The sequence below is a fragment of the Mytilus edulis genome, chromosome 5 (assembly GCF_963676685.1).
Source record: "Mytilus edulis chromosome 5, xbMytEdul2.2, whole genome shotgun sequence".
NCBI lineage: Eukaryota > Metazoa > Mollusca > Bivalvia > Mytilida > Mytilidae > Mytilus > Mytilus edulis.
In genome coordinates this window covers 38,757,509-38,782,277 of record NC_092348.1, presented here as the reverse complement: position 1 = coordinate 38,782,277, position 24,769 = coordinate 38,757,509, and the positions used below count along the sequence as shown (strand labels likewise).

At 33.2% G+C, this 24,769-nt stretch overlaps 1 protein-coding gene across 1 annotated transcript in view; it reads left to right on the top strand.

Moving 5' to 3' along the window:
- The window catches only part of LOC139523633 (protein turtle homolog B-like), a 70,023-nt gene that overhangs the window by 3,251 nt on the left and 42,003 nt on the right, over positions 1–24,769 (top strand). The window contains exon 3 of the mRNA XM_071317797.1: positions 12,716–13,012. Coding sequence (XP_071173898.1) covers positions 12,716–13,012 — 297 coding nt within the window. The remainder of the gene's footprint in view (positions 1–12,715; positions 13,013–24,769) is intronic.

The following is a 24,769-nucleotide window of genomic DNA, read 5'->3' as shown; positions in this document are numbered from 1 at the left end:
GTTAATAATTGCCATTAAATACATTTCTCTCGGAATATGGAATAAAACAATTACTGTCTTTTGTTTCGGTAAATATGTGGTTTAATTGGCTTCTGAAAAACTGATATTCACTTCGGCCGTTGGCCTCAGTGAATATCAGTTTTTCAAAAGTCAATAAAACTACACATTTACCTCATCAAAAGACAGTAATTGTATATTATTCTCCAATAATAAACTATTCCAAAACAACACCATTTTACGTTTAACAATAGTTTCCAAAGATAATCTTCCGAGTTCCCCATACACCATATAATTTGGTGTACTGCTTCTTAATTTCAAAATGTTTTTGCAAAATTGAAGGTGTATTTTCTCAATGCTATCTTTACTTTCAAATCCCCATACCTCTGAAGCGTATAATAAAACAGGACTAACCAATGAATCAAAAAGTTTTAGCTGCAAATCGACGGGAATACATATATTTTTTATTTTTCGGTATAAAGCATACAAGGACTTCTGTGCTTGATCATGAAGTTTTTTTCGTGCAATACAAATGCTACCGTTGTAATTGAAAAGTACCCCAAGGTAGCAGTAGGAATCAACTAATTCAATGTTTTCTCCATATATCATAAAATTTGGATTTCTTTTTACTAAAAATCACTGCTTTAGTTTTGCTTGTGTTAATCTTAAGTTTCCATTTTTTACAATTTTCTTCAAAACATACAAGGGGTTTTTGTCTCATTTTACGTCTGTTTTCAGCATTTTTCAAAAAACTATATCTCTTTCGAGCTTTATGAAATTTTTTTCTACTCATCGAGCATTTTCTATTAAACCAAGGTTTAGAATTTTCATGTTTGTAAAAATGTTTATGTTTTTTAGTTGTCCCAAAAGTTTCTGCAGCCGCATTTTAAAATTTTTTGCTGATATCTAAAACTTTATTGTTTATATCATTTTGAGTTGCTTCATTATTTACGGACAATTCGTCCAGTTTATTCATAACAGTGGCCAAAATACTTTCGGGATCATTGTGAATTCGATCAACGTATTCAGATTTCTGTTCACTTTTCCACCTGACAAAAGTTTTATCATTTCTTTTGTCAGTAACAATTGAATCTGATTTACTTAATGTGGCCTGAAGTCTAAAATGCATAAATGAATGACAATCTGAATATAAAGGTATAAAATCATCAATTTCAAAATAAACAAGAATGTGTCCCCAGTACACGGATGCCCCATCCGCACTATCATTTTCTATGTTCAGTGGACCGTGAAAACGGGGTTAAATCTCTAATTTGGAATTAAAATTAGAAAGATCATATCATACAGAACATATGTACTAAGTTTCAAGTTGATTAGACTTCAACTTCATCAAAAACTACCTCGACCAAAAACTTTAACCTGAAGCGGGACAGACGGACGGACGAACGAACAGACGGAAGGACGAACGGACAGACGGACGGACGCACAGACCAGAAAACATAATGCCCATAAATGGGGCATAAAAATCATAGGGAAGAGCATTGATGAAGTAATTAAATAATCAACAACACTTGAATCGTTACATGTTTTCTCCCCAATATCTTTATTTTATCCAACTCTTGAATTAGCAATATCTAAATTATTTTTTCTGCACAACTCTAACAATCTATGACCATACTTATTAGGTCTACATGTACACTGAAACACTCTTTGCAAAGAGATTTTGTTTTAAATCAGATTCTCAAAATCATATAAATACTCTAATATATCAGCATCACAATCTAATTCAAACATACTAACAACTGACTCATTAGGTATAATATAATCGGGTAAAGACCCAGTTTTTGAGTTAAAATCGCCAACTAGGGCAACATAACAATTTTCAGTGTTTGATAGGATATTTAATTCATTTTCCATTTCTTCAAAAGCTTCTATAGTAGAATACTTAGAATTTTCAGGTGGTACATGTACATAAACACAGCCAAAAATTACATCTGAATTAAGTGACAGAATTGATTTCGAAATTTGAAACCATAAAACAAATTGACTCTCAGTATTATAGAATTTCAACTTTTTTCCTAAACTCTTTCTATAAATAACAATTATTCCACCTGATGCTTTTTTAATTTTTTTTCTATTTTTTGTGACATAAATATAATCGTCTGGTAAGTTTAAAGTATCAAAATCAGTTAACATCGTTTCAACAAAAATAAAGATATCATGTTCAAGCAAAATGTCAACGAAATCAGGAGACAATAGTCTTTTCTTAAGTCCACAAACATTCAAGAAACAAATATTCAAACTACCATTGTTAAATATTCAAACTACCATTGTTAAATGTATATTTCTTATTATTACTATTTGCCTTCTTTTGAGGTTGTCCTCTTGCACCATTTCCCTATCTGCCAGAATTCGATGGAGCGTTTGTGTCTGGTGGACTAGGAGACGGTCCCTGTCGCTGTCTTTTGCTAGGTGGTGTATCATTAGAATACGACCCTTTTGGGCTCGTGTCATGGTTTGTTGATGAAGAGCCGGTATGCTCTGTTCTAGAATCCTCCATTAGCGTGTCCGGAATGTAGAGCTGATTGTCTATATATAGTCTATCACGCACAAGAGAGGCTTGTCTAATTTGCTGTTTGGCCTGTTTTAACACGGGATAAAGTTCCTTCCGCTTTTGTTCGATTTCACGAGGAAATTGTTCCCGTATTCCATACGGTCTACCTTTAAGTTTGGTAGCATTTCCTAAAGCATATTCCAGATCGCGGTGATATAAGAATCTTGCAACTATCGGCGCTCTTCTGTTGTCCCCCTTTGTTCTGAATCGATGGACATGGCCGAATTCGATCTTGTAGTCGATCCCCAGCTCATTGTACAAAAAATATCGCAAAAGCTCTTCCGTGTCTTCACCAGGAACTCTATGCAAGCCCGTGAATATCAGATTGTTTTTCATTGACCTGCATTGCAAGTCAAGAATGGCTGCCTTTAGGAACTCTATTTCCTTTGATGCTATGACTGGTGGAACACTCGGTTGGTCGATAGTGTTCTCTTCAAGTTTCTTAATTTTTGTATCGTGATTGTTAATATTGCGTCTGTTAGTTTTTACTGGTCCAGTTAGCTGATCAAACAGATTACTAAAACCTTGGCAGCTAGTCTCGCAGTCTGACAGCTTTTTGGTGAAATCGTTCGCCTGGTTTTCTAATGTTCTTACCCTAGCTGACACCGTTAAGAAATCTTGTTTCAAATCATCAAGGCGCTTCTCCATACTTGTTTCCATTCGTCTCATTGTAGAGTCGATACCTGTAACTATTTCTAAAATCATGTTTAGCAATGTGCCGGAGTTCAGGTTTACATCATTGGAAGCGTCAACGATTCTTCGGCTCTCCTTTATTAACCTCGACGTATCGCTCATCGACATTCTTGATATGATTGGTTGGTCTAGATCTTATAAGTGAAATAGGTCAAATTTACTATCAAACACTTCCATTCAAAGTCTAATAAACAGTTTTCAATATAATATTCACAATTGTCGAAATCTTCCTCCAAAATCTCCAGTATAACTATCCAAAATCCATATTTTTGTTGAGAGAGTAACAACACTTCATTTTCTTTCTAATCACGTGACTTTCATAACTAGCTATCACAAATACTTTTGACACATGCTCGCACAATTTTTGTTTACACACGACTTTTTTTGCTCTTTGTGTTTTTATTTCTGAATCATTAACATACATAACATACAAAACGTACATGTATATGGTAAGTAAAGGGCTTAACATGAGTATTTGAATATGATCATATGGACCTTTTCTGTTCCGTCAGTAAAAAGTTTCCGTTTAGGTTTTCGAGATGTATAAATACGCAACAACGTCTGGTTGGAGGGGGACTAATTAACCCTAGTTTCGCCATGAGAGAGTGTCATGCTCTCTCTACATTATAAGCATGACAACTTCTCTTTGAGAGTTCCATGGCCTTTTGCAAGACTGAATATTTGCCACTACACATAAAGCCTTTATCTTCCACTCTTTACACTAGTCGGCCTATCTGTCATTGTAATATGAAAATGGTCAATTTCTAATATAAAAAAAGGAAATTTAAACTTGCTGGAAAATATTACATCTTCATGTAAGGCTCCCTTCATTGAAAAACCTTAATTTTTAGGTGCAGGCTCATATAAATTTGACTTTTGAATAATTTTGCTAAGTCTGAGAAATCAAATGAGTACTCTATTGCTTTTATTACATGATAAATTATTTAATAAGGTATTTAAAAAGATTTTTTTTGCAATAGCTTAATTTTTAAAGCCCCAAATGGTGATATTTGAAATTTTTCAATTTTAACGTCATAATTTAACACTCAAAGATGAGTATAGAATTTAACATATTGTGTATAATAAATATCCTATTATTATGAAACTTTGTAAGCAGTGTTATAATTAATTAAGCTTTGGTCATACTAAGTTTTTTAAAGATTGGTCAACTCTTTCTATCCTATTAGATCCGAGACCACAATTGTCGTCCCTTGATTTTCGTTGTCCACGAGTATAGTCCCTAGTGTTTACAGTGGGTTACTTGCCATTAATGTTTAATTCCTCAAATTGCAAGTAGGGGGTGAAATTACACTGTAAAACAATTTGGGTCCAGAATTTTAAAGGAAAGTAGTGATTTGGTCCAGCTGAAAAAGGTTAAAAATTAGCACTTCGGAAGCTGTCAAAAGATTACAAGACGCCCTAAACATAAAATTGTTCATATTTTGAGTTAGAGCCGATGAAGTTTTCTATAATTTTGATATAATTTGTCCCAAAAGTAGTACAACACACTGTAAAAATTAGAAAGCGCAGGGGGGATTTTTTAAATTTTCATTTATGTTCAAAAAGAAATGCACTACGAAATAATTGTGGTCTCGGACCACTTGGGCAAAAAATATTTGTGATATCTTGTAAACCGACAAAGTCAGATTTGCCAATTCTGGAATTATGGCAAATTTGTCCCGCACAGTGTTGTTTACTGACCCTGTTTGAACTTTCAATAATGCATGCACATGTTGTTGGTAAACAGACTTACTACAAGGGCTGAAACAAATACATCGATTAGTCAGGCTGAAGTTAGAAACAAATGTAGTATTTGTACTAACAAACGATGAACGACAAACTTTAGACGCATTTTTAGCGAGTGCATAGTTTGTCAAAGTTTATGTAAACTTTACAAACGTACATTATAAACAAATAACCAAAGCATGTGCGCGCTTAGTCGTTTGTATCGTTTGTGTTAGAAAGAAATGCACTCTTAGTGAATTGTAAATTTTTAATTGTTATACCATCGTATTGCTTAAACATTCTAATGAGACATGTCATGAACACTTATAATAATGAAAAGATTATTTTTACATGACTTTGTATAGAAATATATCTGTGTTCTTATTAGAATAATTACTTATCAATTAGTGATGTACAGTGCTAAATTATCGTTAGTCATCTCGGCGAAAGTGAGTATCAGTTGAGATGATAAATGTTATAATATAATTATCGCTATTTAAACTATGACGAAGTTGTTGATTTCATCGAAAACGGCACGTACCCCCTTAGTTTCTATCGATATTTTTAGCTCACCTGGCCCAAAGGGCCAAGTGAGTTTTTCTCATCACTTGGCGTCGGTCCTCGTCCGTCGTCGTCCGTCGTATTCGTCGTCGTCGTCGTCGTCGTCCGTCGTCGTTAGCTTTTACAAAAATCTTCTCCTCTGAAACTACTCGGCCAAATGGAACCAAACTTGGCCACAATCATCATTGGGGTATCTAGTTTAAAAAATGTGTGGCGTGACCCGGTCAACCAACCAAGATGGCCGCCACGGTTAAAAATAGAACATAGGGGTAAAATGCAGTTTTTGGCTTATAACTCAAAAACCAAAGCATTTAGAGGAAATCTGACAGAGTAAAAATGTTTATCAGGTCAAGATTTATCTGCCCTGAAATTTTCAGATGAATCGGTCAACCCGTTGTTGGGTTGCTGCCCCTGAATTGGTAATTTTGAGAAAATTTTGCTGTTTTTGGTTATTATCTTGAATATTATTATAGATAGAGATAAACTGTAAACAGCAATAATGTTCAGCAAAGTTAGATTTACAAATAAGTCAACATGACCGAAATGGTTAGTTGATCCCTTTAGGAGTTATTGCCCTTTATAGTCAATTTTTAACCATTTTTCATAAATATAAGTAATCTTTTACAAAAATCTTCTCCTCTGAAACTACTGGGCCAAATTGAACCAAACTTGGCCACAATCATCATTAAGGTATCTAGTTTAAAAAAAAAATGTGTGGCGTGACCCGGTCAACCAACCAAGATGGCCGCCACGGCTAAAAATAGAACATAGGGGTAAAATGCAGTTTTTGGCTTATAACTCAAAAACCAAAACATTTAGAGGAAATTTGACATGAGGGGTAAAATGTTTATCAGGTCAAGATCTATCTGCCCTGAAATTGTCAGATGAATCGGTCAACCCGTTGTTGGGTTGCTGCCCCTGAATTGGTAATTTTGAGGAAATTTTGCTGTTTTTGGTTATTATCTTGAATATTATTATAGATAGAGATAAACTGTAAACAGCAATAATGTTCAGCAAAGTTAGATTTACAAATAAGTCAACATGACCGAAATGGTTAGTTGACCCCTTTAGGAGTTATTGCCCTTTATAGTCAATTTTTAACCATTTTTCATAAATATAAGTAATCTTTTACAAAAATCTTCTCCTCTGAAACTACTGGGCCAAATTGAACCAAACTTGGCCACAATCATCATTAGGGTATCTTGTTTAAAAAAAATGTGTGGCGTGACCCGGTCAACCAACCAAGATGGCCGCCACGGCTAAAAATAGAACATAGGGGTAAAATGCAGTTTTTGGCTTATAACTCAAAAACCAAAACATTTAGAGGAAATTTGACATGGGTGGTAAAATGTTTATCAGGTCAAGATCTATCTGCCCTGAAATTTTCAGATGAATCGGTCAACCCGTTGTTGGGTTGCTGCCCCTGAATGGGTAATTTTGAGAAAATTTTGCTGTTTTTGGTTATTATCTTGAATATTATTATAGATAGAGATAAACTGTAAACAGCAATAATGTTCATCAAAGCATGGAAGTAATATTGGAAGGAATAACATCGTCGTCACTTCAAAGGTTTCATCTGCGTTACCGCCCATCTTTCAATAACTCGTTAATTGGTTCAATATCTGGCATGGAAGTTTATTCTCCGCATGTGATCGATCAAATCACTGACACTTATCGGTCATTTTCGTGTTCACGGAGAACTACGAACAGACAAGTTTTTGTCGAATATACATGCGAAGTAACCCGAATAGTCCATTCGTTACATGCCGTTGATGTACGCTGCCGAAAAGAGTCATTCGTTCAATTTTTATTTTAGTCCAATTTTTCCCTATTTTTGGTTAGTTTGAACTTAATAGTTAAAACCGACAGCTATCACATACGAAATTGGAGAACAAAGTTGTGTCATTTCAATTTTAAAATTTACAGACAATTAAAAAACCATTTCCGTATAAAGTTAAGAAGATGACTGTACAAAAAGTACGTTTGGACACCCTTTATTAAATACGAAAAATCTAAATCTCTCGTGTATTTATAGTCAATTAAATTATTAACAATTCTAAACGGTTCTATCCTTCAATTTAAGTTCTTGATACATAAACTAATTTGTGTAAATGAATTTACCGTAAGACAGATAGATGCTAGCCCATTTCATCGGTTTGTTATATTTTTTGCTGTATAGCTTATTATATTAATACAAGCATTCCACAATAAACACTTTTTAAATATATATTTACGAAAATATTATCCCCGTTTTAGTTGTCCAGTTTCAATAATGCAATCAATGACATTTATGACATATACATAAATTTAGAATACTTGAAAGTAAATATTATTTCATTCAATCTCGATAAACTTTGCACATTTCAACAGTAAAAAAATCTATGCCTACATTTGCCTACATTATTTTGTTAAACATCATGTGAAACCTGATCGATTCATCGGTATTTAACTGTTTAACTCGGGATCCGCTTTTAACCGGAAAATACTTTTAGAACAGTTTAAAACAAACGGTAAAACGCAAAAATATGCTAAATTAAATACAATTTTCCATGTTAAACTGCTGTAGTTTGAACAATTCTCGTCCGTTTTTCAAGTTTTTTTCACCATTCGATTTCTTTCTAAAGGTACATATTCTATGTGATACAGCGCTACCTTGTTATTAATAAACTAGGGATTTCCCACAGGTGCGCTATAATTACCGGACTCGATAAAACCACGTGACTGATAAGAAATTCCAGATGCCTTTTACAACCGCGGTAACGCAGATAGTAACCAAAGGCGTCTTACCGCTGAGACTATAATTGGATGAAATCGTATGACTTTAGTACAGAGCTCAGCATGCTATAAATACATGCTAATTAGTCGTTGTTATTCCTTCTAAATATTACTTCCATGATCAAAGTAAGATTTACAAGTAAGTCAACATGACCAAAATGATTAGTTGACCCCTTTAGGAGTTATTGCCCTTTATAGTCAATTTTTAACCATTTTTCGTAAATCTTAGTTATCTTTTACAAAAATCTTCTTCTCTGAAACTACTCGGCCAAATTAATTCAAACTTGGCCACAATCATCTTTGGGGTATCTTGTTTAAAAAATGTGTCCGATGACATGGCCATCCAACCAAGATGGCCACCACGGCTAAAAATAGAACAGGGGTAAAATGTAGATTTTGGCTTATAACTCTGAAACCAAATCATTTAGAGCAAAACTGACAAGGAGTTAAATCAAGTCAATATATATCTGCCCTGAAATATTCAAATGAATTGGACAACCGGTTGTTGGGTTGCTGCCCTCCAATTGGTAATTTTTAAAGAAATTTTGCCGTTTTTGGTTATTATCTTGAATACTATTATAGATAGCGATAAACTGTAAACAGCGATAATGTTCAGCAAAGTAAGTTCTACAAATAAGTCGACATGACCTAAATGGTCAATTGACCCCTTAAGGAGTTATTGCCCTTTATAGTCAATTTTTTAAGCATTTTTCATTAATTTGGTAAATTTATGTAAATTTTTACCAAATATTTTTCTCTGTTATTAATGGGCAAAGTTCATTATAGATATAATTGTAAGAAGCAAGGACGTTCAGTAAAGTAAGAACTTCAAACACAAAATTAACACATCACCATCACCAAAATACAATTTTGTCGTGAATCCATTTGTGTCCTTTGTTTAATATGCACATAGACCAAGGTGAGCGACACAGGCTCTTTAGAGCCTCTAGTTTCATATCCCTCTACTGTGCTGAAAAAGGAATTAAATAGTCAGTAAGATCAAAGGAAAATTTCGTAAATAAATATAAATGAATGCTGAAACTAAGTAAACAAATAAAAAAATATTTCTTAGGCTTTATTTAAACAATTTAAACAATTGCAATGCAGAAAAAATGGTGATATAATAGATTTATAGGTGGATTGTTGAGAAAATCTTTTCCCATTTGCTTAAATGTGTCTCCGTGTACACTTGTCTCAGAGCTGCTAGTGGCATACTTTCTCCGATTTATACACTTGTATTATAAGAGTCTTTAAACAAGTAACTTATTTATAAATCAAATATCTACATGTATGCCTTATTTTTCTAAATATCTTTTAAATTCAGGCCGGTATATAAAAGATTAGTTTTGATACAGGCTCCTGACTTGGGAAAGGCAAATAAAGAATATGGCGGGGTTAAACATGTTTGTGGGCGCTCAAGCCTCCCCTTATCTTCGACAGTGTGTAACAGGAAACTATTATGAAATTCAGAAAAGCTTAATGTGGAAATGACAACACGTAAAGAAACAGATGACAATGTAAATAAACATAAATCATTATTTTGTTATCAATCTTTATAAAATACTGACAATTTGAAAATTTCATGTTTGCATTGACTTTGTAAGTTTCATAAATTCTATTTATAAAATTGATATTCATTAATTTTGGACTATGCACAAATGGGACATATAAAGTGACTAAATGTAATGTTTCAATTAGGACTTTGGGAAAATGAATATTTTAATCAATTTTCTATCCACAAGAAAAAAGGCGGATTAATTTAGTGCAAAAGTTAACACTTAAAATCGTTATTATCTAGGTTATTGCATAAAAGTCCATAAAGTGTACATTTCAAAAATAAAGTTTTTCCACCACAAAGGAGGTTGGGTTGGGTTATTAAGTAAAAAAAATCTTCGAAGGCAACGTTGCATATATAAAATGAAAAGTCATAATGTGATCATATCAAATTCATGTTCCCAAAATTAGACGAATTTTGTTATTAAGTGCAAGAAATCAGTTTCTAGAAAATGGTTTTGTTGCATATCAAATTAATGGTCAACAAGTCAACCTTAAGCTGACACATAATATATTTCCAGTCTCGAAAATTCGGGGGAAATGGTCTTTACTGCGAAAATTGAAAAGGTTTAAATGAAAGGTATTAAAGCGTACATTGAAAATATCAAACTTTGAGGGAAATACCTTTGGTGGAGCGGCGGAGAGAACAATTTTATTTTAATTTTAAAGAACAAGGTACGATAAGGCCTGTTTTTGGCCCCCTTATTTTCTCATTTTTCAAATTTTGTTTTGGAAGTCTACTTATTATGTTAAATTATTCCTGAAGGTTTGAAGTTTGTTTGGATGAACTTCAAAAACACTAATTTTAGCAACTGGGTGAGGTGTACTCTTTGAAAATAAGTGTCATAAATATAAAAGCTTCATTTGTGTAATCTTGCCGGAGATCAAGATCAAACTTAAGGTCATCATTAAAAATTTCCAGTTTTCAATTCGAGAAACAAACCATTGATAGTTTTCAAAATTAATTACCCATTCAATAAATTATTTAAGTAGTTTTATGTACCAATACTTCTGTTCATACTAGATGTTTCCCGATATTTGGACATGACGTAAAAAAAAATTCCCTAGTTATTTTTCTTTATGGAAACACGCGTTATAAAACTTGTCAATCATTATGCCTAATAAATAAAGGTCACAAAATACCTTGATATTTGACCTGGACAAAAAGTTCATTTGTAATACTTTAGAATAATAATATTTAAAATATCTAGAGTGTCCGAAATGAAAAAAAGTATATAATATATGTATCATATAATTATACCAAAGTGCAAGCGCTTGTGCGCAGATATTTGCAAAATAATTACATAAGATGTGTGTTTCATTATAATACGTTATTCTGATTGGCTAACTGCAATATCGCGTTATTCCTTAATCAACTTCATTACACAATTAAATTTATCATTCATGATGACACGGTGTCCCTTAATAAAGTGCACAGGTAAATTAAATAAAAAAAATGATAAAAATCGTGTTTTCGTGATCTTAGCTAAAAATGTAATTAGAAGAATTGAATACTTCTTTTTGTGACTTCATAGGAATGTAAAAGCGTTGACCGTTGGCATATTTTTAGAATGAAGCGCTCTCACAAAAAATGTACTTCGGTCAACGCTTTTACACCCCAATGAAGTTACAAAAAGAAGCATTCGATTCTGAAATATTTATCTCCTTTAGAATTTTATCTTAAAAAAGAAAATCGGGTCGATTGCAGTATTATACGGCGCGTTACTGTTTTACCTTTAAAACACACAAATACTGCACGTGCAAATAGTGCTAGTTAAAAAACTAGAATTTGTCAGTGCTTTTTTTTACCGTTTTCAGATGCATTGTGCATTACATATAGGACTACTTAAAGATGCCCGTATAGTGAATGTTTAAAATCAAAGGATGTATAAGAACTGAAATATTTGAAGAGCTATATGATCAGAAGGACATAATAATAAAAATTGATTTATTAACGCCGCTTCAGCACAAAAAGTCTATATCTTGGCGTGCTAAACATAATAACAAAACCCATCTAAGGTCAACTTTGAGGCTACGATTACATTACTTTCTTGTTACATGAAAAACAGCAATGTACGCTAGATTTATTAAACTTAAATCTTCTATGATAGTTTTATTGCTTAATTCTTTCGTATGTACTAAATAATACTTGTAATAACTTGTTTTAAACGAAACTGAAACAATATCAAGACTCAAGTTTCATACAGCTATACAAACGCAGTTCTAAAAAAATTGATACATCAAAAGCAAAGTTTGCTAACTGTTACTTAAATACTGGGAACTTCTGTATGTACATGTATCCATGGAGGACGTAATTTCGTTCATCAAAAATGTGTCGGACTTAAACATGCTTTAATAAACCACTTACTGGATTTGTAGAAACTGTCATTGTAAATAAAAAAAAAAAATACAGTATAGAAATTGTATGTAATAAAATTAATGTATGTATTGTAAATATAAAATAAATGTTTTCAACATTTATTATTTAGTACATATTACTAGTCCCATCGTACATTGCTGTTTTTCATGTAACAATAACGCAATGTAACCGTAGCCTCAATAATTATTGTTACATTCGAAATTAAACAGGTCCTTACCCAACCATGCATTCCGGCATTAAGTCAACAATGTAACAATAGTATTTTTTATTATTGTTACATTTCCATGTAACCGTAGCCATTGCCTTGCCTAAAAGATTTGAAATATCAGCTTCCGAATTAAAAAATCGTGAACCGCAGGTCCGCAAGTATAATTAATATATCCTTGTCTCTATTTTTGAATACGAATACTTTGTTTGTTTAAAAAAACTGTGATTAAAATTGGATATTATATTTTCAGACACCACGGTTACTGCTGATATCAACGAAAACGTTTCTTTAATATGGAGGACCAGTTTTAATAATGACAACTCCTTCACCGTTCAGCAGAACAACAGAAGTAATATAATATATACTGCACATTTTGGCACTATAAGTGTAAATAGTAAAACTAACAATTACAAATTTGACAACATGACAAAAGATATAAGCAGAATAAATATAACTGTTATTAGTGTGAGGAAAACAGATGCTGGGCTATACCGAACAGTGGATGATAATTATGCGGTGGATGGGTGCTGTTTATTAGTTGTTACAGGTATGATTACAAGTTTTAACAAAATATGAGCCACCCTTATAACTATAAATTACATGTACATGACTAACCCTGTTATATTAAAAACAACTATTATATACTGTGTTCTATACAGAACTAACAATATAGATTTCGGTTCTTCCTCAAACAAACCAAATTTTAAAATATAATCATAAAAAAAAAAGAAAAAAAAAAAAAAACTGCCATCGAATTTTTGTTTTAAACGGACGCTTTTCACAGAAAATATACTTTATTTGGTATTTGACTGAAAATGACTTTCTCCTAAAATCTTAAAAAAGTGAAGACAGTATTACTTTCTTCACATAATATTAATTAAGAGCAGGCATAACTCAATACAATGAGACGTTGCGCACGATGTTGATAACAGTGAGGTTGTGTAAAGTAGGTTAGATTCGAACAAGCTACCCTTTGGCAATAAATGTATAGAATGAAGATGATTTATTAATAAAATTATGTTCTCTCTATTCAAATTGCTACCCAAGCATCTTAATAATACTTCATTATATTGAAATGAAAATTCAATGACTTTCTATCAAAGAATCCTGATCATATTCTGAGATTTAAAAAAAATGTTTCCTTTAAGTGATTAATAATTCATTTTAAAGCAGAAAGATCATTTGTCTATTTGACTCGGAGGTTTCACAATTGTATGACATTATGTTTGATCTTTCAATTTAAATATGACTATATACTAAACTATATCTATTTTCTTGTTAAATTATATACTTTTCTGTTGCACAAATCAGTCTTAATTTATGTATAATTGCACTTCAAGTATTCCATTATTCCAATGCATATTTATGATAATGATTTGGCCTTGTATGTATGTTTCTTTTTTTTTTTATCTACTAGTAAATCACATTCGAAATAAATGACAGACGGACATATATACAAAACTTCATGAATAATTGAAATCAAGATATTTGCGTTATAACACAAATGTTTGCGATATAACGCAAAAGTTTCCGTTATCATGGTTTTAACGCAAAAGTTTTCGTTAAACGCAAAGGTTTGCGTTAAACGCAAACATAGGAAAAAGAAAAAAGTGTGTGGCGCTAATACGCTTCCGTAAACAACACTATTGACAAAAGATATTTTAATTTGACCAAGTAGGTAAACATGGGGGGATTTTCCATTACCTGTTACATCCCTCAGTTTCAGAATCGACTAACCTCTCAATCAGGATATTTATATGTAATCCATCAAGGTATTTATTATATTACAAATTTGCTTTAAATAATGATGGAAAGGTTTTAAATATTAGTCGCAACAGGTTACGCAGGGACTACGTTTCAGTTTGTGTATTGACGAGTATTGTATGAACATATGTGACCTCAGAGTGTGTATTGAAATTTTATGACCTTACGCGAACTAACGATTAATTTACTTTTATACGTTCTGTTTGTTTTTAAACATTTCTTTAGAACAATAAGAATTAAACCAATTTCTGAAAATTAACAGCAGCATTTTCTAAGACGAGTCGACAATCATCAATTTCAAAAGTCAATTTCAGCATGCATGTTTTAAGGAAATACCAAGTTCGCCTTTACAAGTATTTGTTATACTGTTGAAATTTATAGTTGTTGAAATAGATAATTATTAACCCTGAGCGATGTATTATTGTTAACTATTCGATATTCTATTTTTGCGAACCCGTGTCGTGATTTTAATAATTATTTTATTATTACTACGCGGGCTTATAGAGATTCTAAATCGGAAATAAATGCAAAAAATATGAGTTTTTGTGTCTTTCAAAGCACAAACAACATACAGAATTAGTTTCAGGATAAAGACAATAGCTGTTTAGTGTCTTTAAATATCAGCTGTATTAATTTGTACTCGACTCGAAACAGGAGTAATAGATAAAGTTCACATTACATCTGTTTTTTTAGTCCCGTACAAATACAGCTGATATTTAAAGACATTAAACAGTTATTGTCAATGTTAAGAATCATCGAAGACTATACAGGTAAACAATGTCGATATCCAAAATGTACTGCGTATTATGGACATTCATGTTTTCCAATTTGTCGACTTTATGTATGTTTGTGTCTGTCCCAAGTCAGGGGCCTATAATTCAGTGGTTGGCGTTCTTGCTGTGTTACATATTTTTTTTCGTTTATGTTTTTGTACACTAATTAGGCCGTTAGTTTTATCGTTTTAATTGGTTTACATTTGTGATCTCGGGACCTTGTATAGCTGATTATGGGTATGCGTTTTGATGATTGTTGAAAGCTGTACGGTGACATATATCTGTTATTTTGTTGTCATTAGGTCTTTTTGGAGAGGTGTCTCATTGACGATCATTCCACGTCTTCTTTTTTTATTCCTAATCTTAGAATTATCAACTATAATCTTGGAATTTTCAACTATAATCTTCGAACTACATGTATCAACTTTAACCTTGGAATGACCAACATTTAACTTATATATTAACTTTAATTTTGGAATTATCCACATTAAACTGGACTCTATTTTTGGAATGAATTGTTTTACATTGCCATTTCGGGGCCTGTTATAGCTGACTATGCGATATAGGCTTTGCTCAGTGTTAAAGCCGTCCGGTGACCTATAGTTGTTAATTTCTGTGTCATTTTGGTCTCTAGTGGAGAATGGTCTCATTGGCAATCATACCACATTTTCTTTTTTATATCTAGCCTCTCCCAAAAAGTCTAGTTCTATTTGATGTGTTTTACTGTATCAAATTTGATATAATACTCACCAATATTTGGTACCAAGTTGTCATACCGGTTTATTAAAATAAAGGAAACATAAACTTTACTTAAAATTAAGCCTCCTGAACAATTTAGTCAAATTAATTACATTTTTTTAAACCAAAGATTGCAGAAGACAGCATGTACAAATGACATTATGAGCAACAGACAACTTTGAATTGATATAGAAAAAAAGTCCATTATGAAAAGGACATCATCAGACAAGACACGACTCTACTGCATTTTTTTTTATTACAACAAAGCGTTACTTTCAAATTGATAATTTATTTGTTCAGAATTTTGGACGAAGCTTTCAAATATAGGAACCTGTGGAAAGTTGTGCGTTCAATGTACGACGTGACAAAGTGTCGTGTTCCTTTAAGGGCATATGATACAGTTTACATTTTGATAAAAATTTCCATATAGCCTTTTTTTTACCTGATTAAATCAAATATGTTATAAAAAATATACCTTCATGTGCTACTTTTTGAGTAAAATGAGGTAGAAATTTTGTATATTTGCCAAAAATTCGTATTTGTGGCCGTATTTTCTCATTCGGAAGATAGACATAACTTTTTTGTTTTAAAAGATAAACACAAATTGTTTTTTTGTTAAATAATTTGTAATTTCTTTATTTAATATAAAGTATCCTAAAAATTTATACATGTTTTATTCAGAAATAACTCATATTCATCAAATGTTCATGAATGTAGAAAAAAACATAAAATTTTGCTGTATATTTATCAAATTTAAAAAAAAAATGCACTATTGTGTTTTCATGACAATTGCAACACATAATCTTCTTGCGTATCAAACCAAATGTCATTTTAAAAAAGAGGGGTCCATGAACTCGTTTTCAAGTTAAATAAGTTTTTGTGTGTCGCTTCTCTTCTTACCACAATAAATTAACCAACACTTCTGTGTCCTATAGGTACAGTGCATATTAGCATTTGTCATCCATTCATATGATTATTCAGATTGAGTTATTTTGGGAGAAAACGAGAAAAAAGGCATCCGGATATTGTCCCGTCATTGGACGAAATTTTAAGTCGGATTTGACTTTCGGTTTGCTTTTTTCTTTATACTTGAACATACATATACTACAAATAAAGTGTATTTTCAGAATTCTATCTGTTATCATTTTCAAGTTTACTATCCACGGCGGTCACAGAGTTTATTAAATAGAGAGGGTCTGTATACTATATCAATGACCACCATGGATCGATTAGTTAACTTAGAATTGAGAGTAAATACACTTTATTTATATAGTAATGAATGTTCATAATATACAGATAAGGGGACGACCATTTGATATTCTGGGTGTGTGTGTGGGGGGGGGGGGGGGGGGAGCAGGAGGATTTGTTTTTGATCGGTTATTTATTTTTGTAAACTAAGAGGACTGATTGTTCATTTTCTGCTCTGCACTATTGAAGCAAAATTTTTATTTTCATTAAAGCAAGGGACTGATTATTCATTGTCGCAACTATATTTATGATATTCGAAACCATACAATTTTTAAATGATTTGTTTATTATAAATAGTACATGTATAGTCAAGTCATTATGTACCATTTAATCAGAATTAATCATCATTCTCTGCAGAAATGAATCTTTTATATTTCTAACTGCATATGCATGTATTGCATACATATCGTAACGTGATCGAGGGGAGGTCAACACCGACACAGACGGACGGACATAGCCATCTATGGCACAACAATATTTCCTGTGGTAAATTCCCAGTAACTAAATAATACGGTATTTATATATACAAGTTTATTAACAAATGTACATTACTTCAGACACATTGACAAAGTAAGCTACACAGTTTAAACATATAAACTTTAAATACAAGTCCTCCAGAATCTAACTGATTCAAGACTTCAAGGAATACACATCCTTACAGTATCACAGCTGATACACAATCTGCCAGTCTCTTGACCAACTGACCGTATCATAGAGTTTAATTACTTCATCTCTAGACTAACAAATAGGCATAACTAATTTTATTATCCTACACACCAGGACATGGAAGACAGCTTTTTCAAAAATAAAACTAAAAAAATTATGCAATAAAAATATATACACGAAAAATCAAAATATATCAAAAAAAATAAGTTCAACATCCAAACAAAATAATTTAAAATAACCCAATCATAATCATGAAAACATGCAATGTTCATTTCAATTTTAAATGTTCATAACTTCAACAAAGTTCTAATCAGGCACGTATCTGCTAAGTGGACGTTTTATACGATGTCCGCGACCGTATTCAATATTGTCAGTGGAAAAATTAGACATATCGCACTGTTCATTTTCACTCAATTCAATGTCAGACTCAATGTTATTTTCTTCGATTGCGGTAGCGTGAGACTCGCTGTCTCTTTGAATTACAGTTTTAATTAACCATCAAAATCTCCATGATACGGTTTACGTCTGTTGTAATAAACAACTCTGGATTTTGATGATTCTAACTTTTGAATCCGGTATACCAAGTCACTAATACTGTTTGTGTTGAAACCGGATAAATGTTCTGGAATGTCTTCTCTTGGCGAATCTTGAGAATAAGCTGACTCGTTAAGTACTGTTACTGCTTCACATGGCGTTTCAATAGTTTTTCCATACACTTTAACAGACTTATCTGTTGCGTTCAAATCTGGAATCGGAACGACATCTGATGATGAATTAACTACCGTTTTAGCCAACAGGAGCTGATGCTTCTCCACAAATTTATCTGAAGCTACTAACATACTACAATCTTGAGCATAACCAATATCAATAACTTTACCCGGAATAATCTGCTCGACACCCGGTGGAATAACTGTTGTCTCTGACACAGCAACCCGACAACATCGCACACCTTGTGTATTTAATACTACACAATATATCTGTTCTTTGTTCACAGTCATTGTATTGTTAGACACATCAATGCAACACATATTTTGTTTCATGAAGTCATAGCCGATTATACAGTCTATATCTGCATCTATATCGGCTACCCACACACCGTGTTTGAGAAGTGTCCTTCCGATTTGGACGTTCATTTTACCGATTCCTCTGACTTTTAGTGGTTGACCGTCGGCAAGTTTCATGTTTGTTTGTGTTGGACGCAACACTACTTTGTTTCTATCGGACAGTGAATCGTATACCTTATCGTTCAAAATTGTCACATTTGCACCTGTATCTACTAAACATTGAACGTTTGTACCTTGAAATTTACCAGTAATATACATTTCTCCACCGTCACTCACAACGTTACCTGTTCTAACTCCGTCTTTTTGTTGATAGTTCGCGTTACGTTTGTCATCATTAGGACAATTTCTTCTAATATGTCCCGTGTCCCCACAAGTCCAACATCCTCTTTTCCCTGGCTGGTTGTTATTGTTGTAAAACCCGCGTCTCTGTTGACTCATATCACACTTAATAAACTGAAGCTCACGTCGAAGTTCTTTTACCACATCAGTCAGTGTTTTAATTTGACCAGACACTTCTGAACCATCCGAAATAGCAAAATTTCGAACACTTAAACGTTTGTCCCTCTGTTTATCCGCAATATAAAAAGCCTCAAGCTCAACAGCCAACTTAACTGCATCATCTAATGTATTTGGGTGAGCTTGATGTATACCCAACCGTGTATCCGCGTCATCTAATGCGTCAATGAAATGATCTCGGCTCAACAGCTCTTGTAGTTCCAGCTGAGCGTTGGGATATGCTTTACGGCTTAGTCTCTTTATATGTTGCGCCAATTCGGGCAATTCTTGATCTCTTCTTTTACGGATATTCTTTAGCTGCACACGGAATAGCTCTGTTTTGTTTTCGGTTCCAAATCTACTTGTTAATGCGAAACATATCGATTGATAATCTTTACGCTTTAACGGATCAATATCGGCTAAAACACCTTGCGCATTCCCACTCAGACTTGTCGCAAGAAACATTGCTTTCTGATTATCCGTCCAACAATTTAATTCGGATATCATTTCAAACTGAATTTTGTAATCTTCCCAAGGAACAGAACCATCATATTTTGAGGGTGGGACAACTGGCTTTTCAATTTTCATACGCTTGGATGAATGCGATCCTTGATTACCAAAAGGTTGGCACACGGATGGAATCGGCGATCTTCTCGGAGTCGGAGCACTTGAAGTTTCTGCCTGAAAAGTTTCATACTCTTTGGTTAAACGTTGAATTTCTCTTTGGGTTTCAATCATTCTAGGCATTGAAGATGATAACACAGTTGAACTTAATACTATTCCCATATCCATTGATACTTTAGGTCTTGCACCTCCGAAATAGATTTCTTTATCAGAAGAATCACGTTTATCCATTTTATAACAATCTAATTACAGTTACTTTATTTACACACAAGAAATATTTAATCCTCTCACACAAAATTATCGGACTATTACTATAAATCCCTGAATATAATTAATCCATGTTAATAATATCCCACCGCTGCCACCAAAAAATGTAACGTGATCGAGGGGAGGTCAACACCGACACAGACGGACGGACATAGCCATCTATGGCACAACAATATTTCCTGTGATAATAAACTAGCAACTTGTCAAATTAGCCTTGCGTCATTAATTTTCTCTGTACACAAAATAAACAGTTATAAAGCCAAACTAACTAGAGGTCAATATTTACAAAACATTAAAATATTACATTATATAGTAATACATATTGGTTGTAAGTGGCCTCCTTTAAAAGTATTGGCAAACATATTTCGCCGTGCGGAACGAGGCACAATTTTTTTGAAGGGTTTTGGAGCCACTGAAGGCCCAAGAAGCTATAGAACAAATGATGCAAAATCATGCTTTCTTGGTGTTTCGAAGACCCTTTCATAATCTGAAAATGCAAGTTTTGTTTTCATAATTTTTTGACAATATTTTGGTCTCAAAGCAACATGTATAAATTCAGTGCAAGACTTAAGTTTCTAGGGACAACATCAAAAGACCAATGTGCATGATAAAGCTAAAATGGAATTCACATAGTTAAGTCTGTGGCTGCTGTTTTTTTTAAACTCATGATCAAGTTCATAACAAAATTAATAGATTACAAAAGGAATGCAACACTAACAGAATACAGAAGGGCAATCAATGAACAAAAGACAAATAAATAAGAAACATTGATCCCGAAAAATCAGGTCTATGTCTGAGGGAAAACAGAACTTGCTTCTTGCAAGGCACTCGTCGTGAACACAATTTGATACGGAGACAAGCGTGTGGTTTGAAATGTCATACGTGAGGCTTTTGCCTCAATGTAGTTACGGCCCTGTTAAAATAAAAGTGAGGTAAGGTTTCCTGAGACAATATACCTCAAGTTAAATGAAACCAATTTCAGACATTTCAAGTATATTTAAATGATATTTATACTTTTATTATTAAAAAAAATGGGAAGTGTTTCCCGATTTTTTTTTGGGGGAAAATGTGAATTTTTGAAGAATCTGGTGCCATCTCATACTTTCGATTAGACCTGCTGAGTTATTTATTTTCAATACATTGCGAGTCAGGTAATTTATTTTCAAACTACCACAGAAAAAAACATTTATTTTTGTGATTATCAAGGCTGAGTTATTTATTATCAAATGGTCGTCCCCTAAGATAATACCTTTTCTGAAATTCTCCAGTCATTAAATCTTTTACAAAATTCATTGATTACAAAAAAAAAGAAGATGTGGTATGATTGCAATGTTGAGACAACTCTCCACAAGAGACCAAAATGACACAGAAATTTACAACCATAGGTCACCGTACGGCCTTCAACAACGAGCAAAGCCCATACCGCATACTCAGCTTTAAAAGACCCCGAAATGACAATGTAAAACAATTCAAACGAGAAAACTAGCAGCCTTATTTATGTACAAAAAATGAACGAAAAACAAATATGTAACACATAAACAAACGACAACCACTGAATTACAGGCTCCTTTCTTAAATGTTCATAACATACTAAATGCATGTTCATATTGAAATTGATAGAGAACCAAAAATTGGGAATTTTAGAAATAAAGGAGGAGGGATAAAAAAAACATTTTCCTGTCCCCAATAACCTATGATACTTTTGCTGAAATTCTCCAGTCAGTCAATATTTTACAAAATTCTTCCAACAACACTTTACATACTTTAAACTATGGAACGCCACAGCTATCTTATGTGGAACTCTGATATTACTTTATGTTGTTTTATTATTAATTAATGATATTTTGTCTTTACTTAATATGGTTTTGACATTAGGTAATGATGTTTTAATATAACTCAATATGGAATAGTCATTACTTTATGATATTTCGATATTACACGATATGGTTTCGTATTGACTTGATGTAGTTTTGTCATTACTCAATATGGTTTTGTCATTACTCGATGTGGTTTCACCATTATTTGATATGGTTGTGTCATTAGTCAATGTGGTTTTAACATTACTTGATATGTATGTGACTTAACGTTATGTAGTTGTTTCATTACATGATGTGGTTTTGTTATTTCGTAATGATGATTTGTCTATTCTTTATATGGTTTTAACATTACGTAATGATGTTTCAAAATTTGACGATTTTACACTACTTGATGTGTTTATTTCAATATTTGATGTGGTCTTGTCATTCTTTGATGTGGTTCTATCACTCTTTGGTGCGGTTATCCCATCACTTGATGAGGTAAAACAACTTGACCAATTCGGAAAAAAACCTGTTCTATTTTTAGATAGTTTTCCATGTTGTATGTGCCTTGAATGCTTGTGGCCATCAATCTAATTAGTGTTCAAATTTAAGTTCAGGTTACTGTTTGAGTTAAACTATGAGTTATTTTTCGAATTCAAGTCATGCTTAGAATTAAAGTTCTAGTTAGCATTGAGTTTCGAGTTGGACTTCGAGTTTGCGTCACATTTAAAGGCAGACTTCTAGTTACAACTTTAAATTTGAGTCACTTCTTGAGGTAGAGTTTGAGTTAGATTCGAATTAAAGTCTCATTTAGATTAATTAAGATTTCGAGTTGAAATTCGAGCTATTTTATATGTCGTTTTGAGTTCGTAATTAAATTTTCTATCGCGGAACAAGGGCTTTTGCTCGGGCTTCCGAAAAGAGGGCTCCGGGATATGAGTACTAAATAAACAATGTTGCAGTACACAAAAAGCAACATAGGAGTTGAAATGAAGTTAGATGTGGTGTGATTGCCAATGAGACAGCTATCCACCAAAGTTTAAATGAAGTGGATATAAGAAATCATATATAGGCAACCGTACAGCTTCCAACACTCTGTATAGTCAGCTACAAAAGGCCACCCGCACTTTGTGAAAAAAAATCTATTTTTCACAGATTTTTATATGTCGTTTGTTTAATGTGCTTTGGATGGGTATTGTCAAAGATAAAGTTCAAATGGTTGTTTATGAGTTATTTGGTATGAAAAAGGGGAACGGCAGACAATAATAAAAAAATAAGATCCTAAAAATTTTACAGTATTTCGGACATACAAGTAATTGGGATATCCCCAAATCACTTGGTCCTGTTATTTGATCCGAAGTTCTCAAATAGAAGCAGTATTATAATAAATTTGTAAAATATTCCACGGAACGCTGTGTCTCGCCTGATATTGCTGCTTTCAGTGTAAAAGCATAATGTTGATCGGCTGTACATTCATCGGTCTAAAATTAAAAAAAAAAGGGTTTTTCTGTGGATGCTTTTTCTTGATATTGAGGAAAAACTCCTACACATTCAAGTTTTAAAACACTTCATGGAGGTAACAAATTTATCATGTCAAAACAGTTTAATTCGGTTTTATTTAACTAAAACAAAACTGTATGGTTTTCAACAATGAGCAAAACCCATAGTAAGCTATAAAAGGTCTCTAAATGACGCCACTTTCGACGACGTTGTTGTGTCTCACTGCCGCTAAATTGATGTCGCAGGCTCGACACAAATCAAAAGACTAATACTTTTTTGTTAACAAATGACACTTCAAATCAACTCACACTTAAGTTACAGGAAAATCGGGGGAGGGCAGCTTGCAGTAAGCGACAAAGCATCAATACTATAAAATAGAGAGCCGTGGTGCAGTGGTTAGTGCATCGGACTACTAACACAAAGGTTCCTGGTTCGATTCCCGTTAGGGATGAAAATTTCAGGGATTGCATTTCGGCTCTCCCTTGACACCATTTGCGAGTATGGTCTTGAGGAAACGATGATAGTCCGTCGGAAGGGGACGATAAATGGCTGACCGGTGTTAAGAGAGAGCCATATCTCTTGCACGTTAAAGACGCCCTTGTAGATTTCGAAAAAGAGCAGGCTAATGCCGCTACAAGGCAGCACTCGCACCCGCAAAGTGGAAAGGGATTAATATAAGTTGCAAAACTTGTTTCCCAATCCACTTTAAATAAATACGTTTACACTAAACTAAGAATTCTCCGATTTGTTTTTAGCGTGAATGATCATTTGAACATATATATACATACGAATATCATTCTTTTACTTTTCATCAATTGAATTCTCTGATCTACCTCGCACTAATTGAAAAATACACTTTTTGGAATATCTGTTTCACATGTGACGACGAACATGTTCCAGTTGTCGTAACCATAATACCTTCATCTTTTACTCGAATGTGAACTTCCAAAAAAACCCAAATCACTCGGTTTGTAATTTCGCGAATAACACGACGGGTGCCACGCGTTGAGCAGAATCTCCTTACCGTTCTGAGAAACCCGAGATCACCCCGATGGATTTAAATTACCCAGTCATACCGATCTATTGAGTCAGCCAATTGAAACTGTTTTTTAAGCCACCACAACTTTACCGCAACTGAAAGTTGGGGGCATAGTGTTTAACCTCTGTCCGTCCGTCCGTCTTATCGTCCCATTAGAGGTTTCCCGATTTGCTACCGTACCAACCGTAGTACATGTACGAACTGGGAGCCGTCATTTAACTTTTGGAAATAATTGATGTACATGTATACACTTAATATCAACGTATGTTTTATGAATCATATACAGAACTATTTTGAAATTTTTTAGCTGTAATTTGGTACTAATTT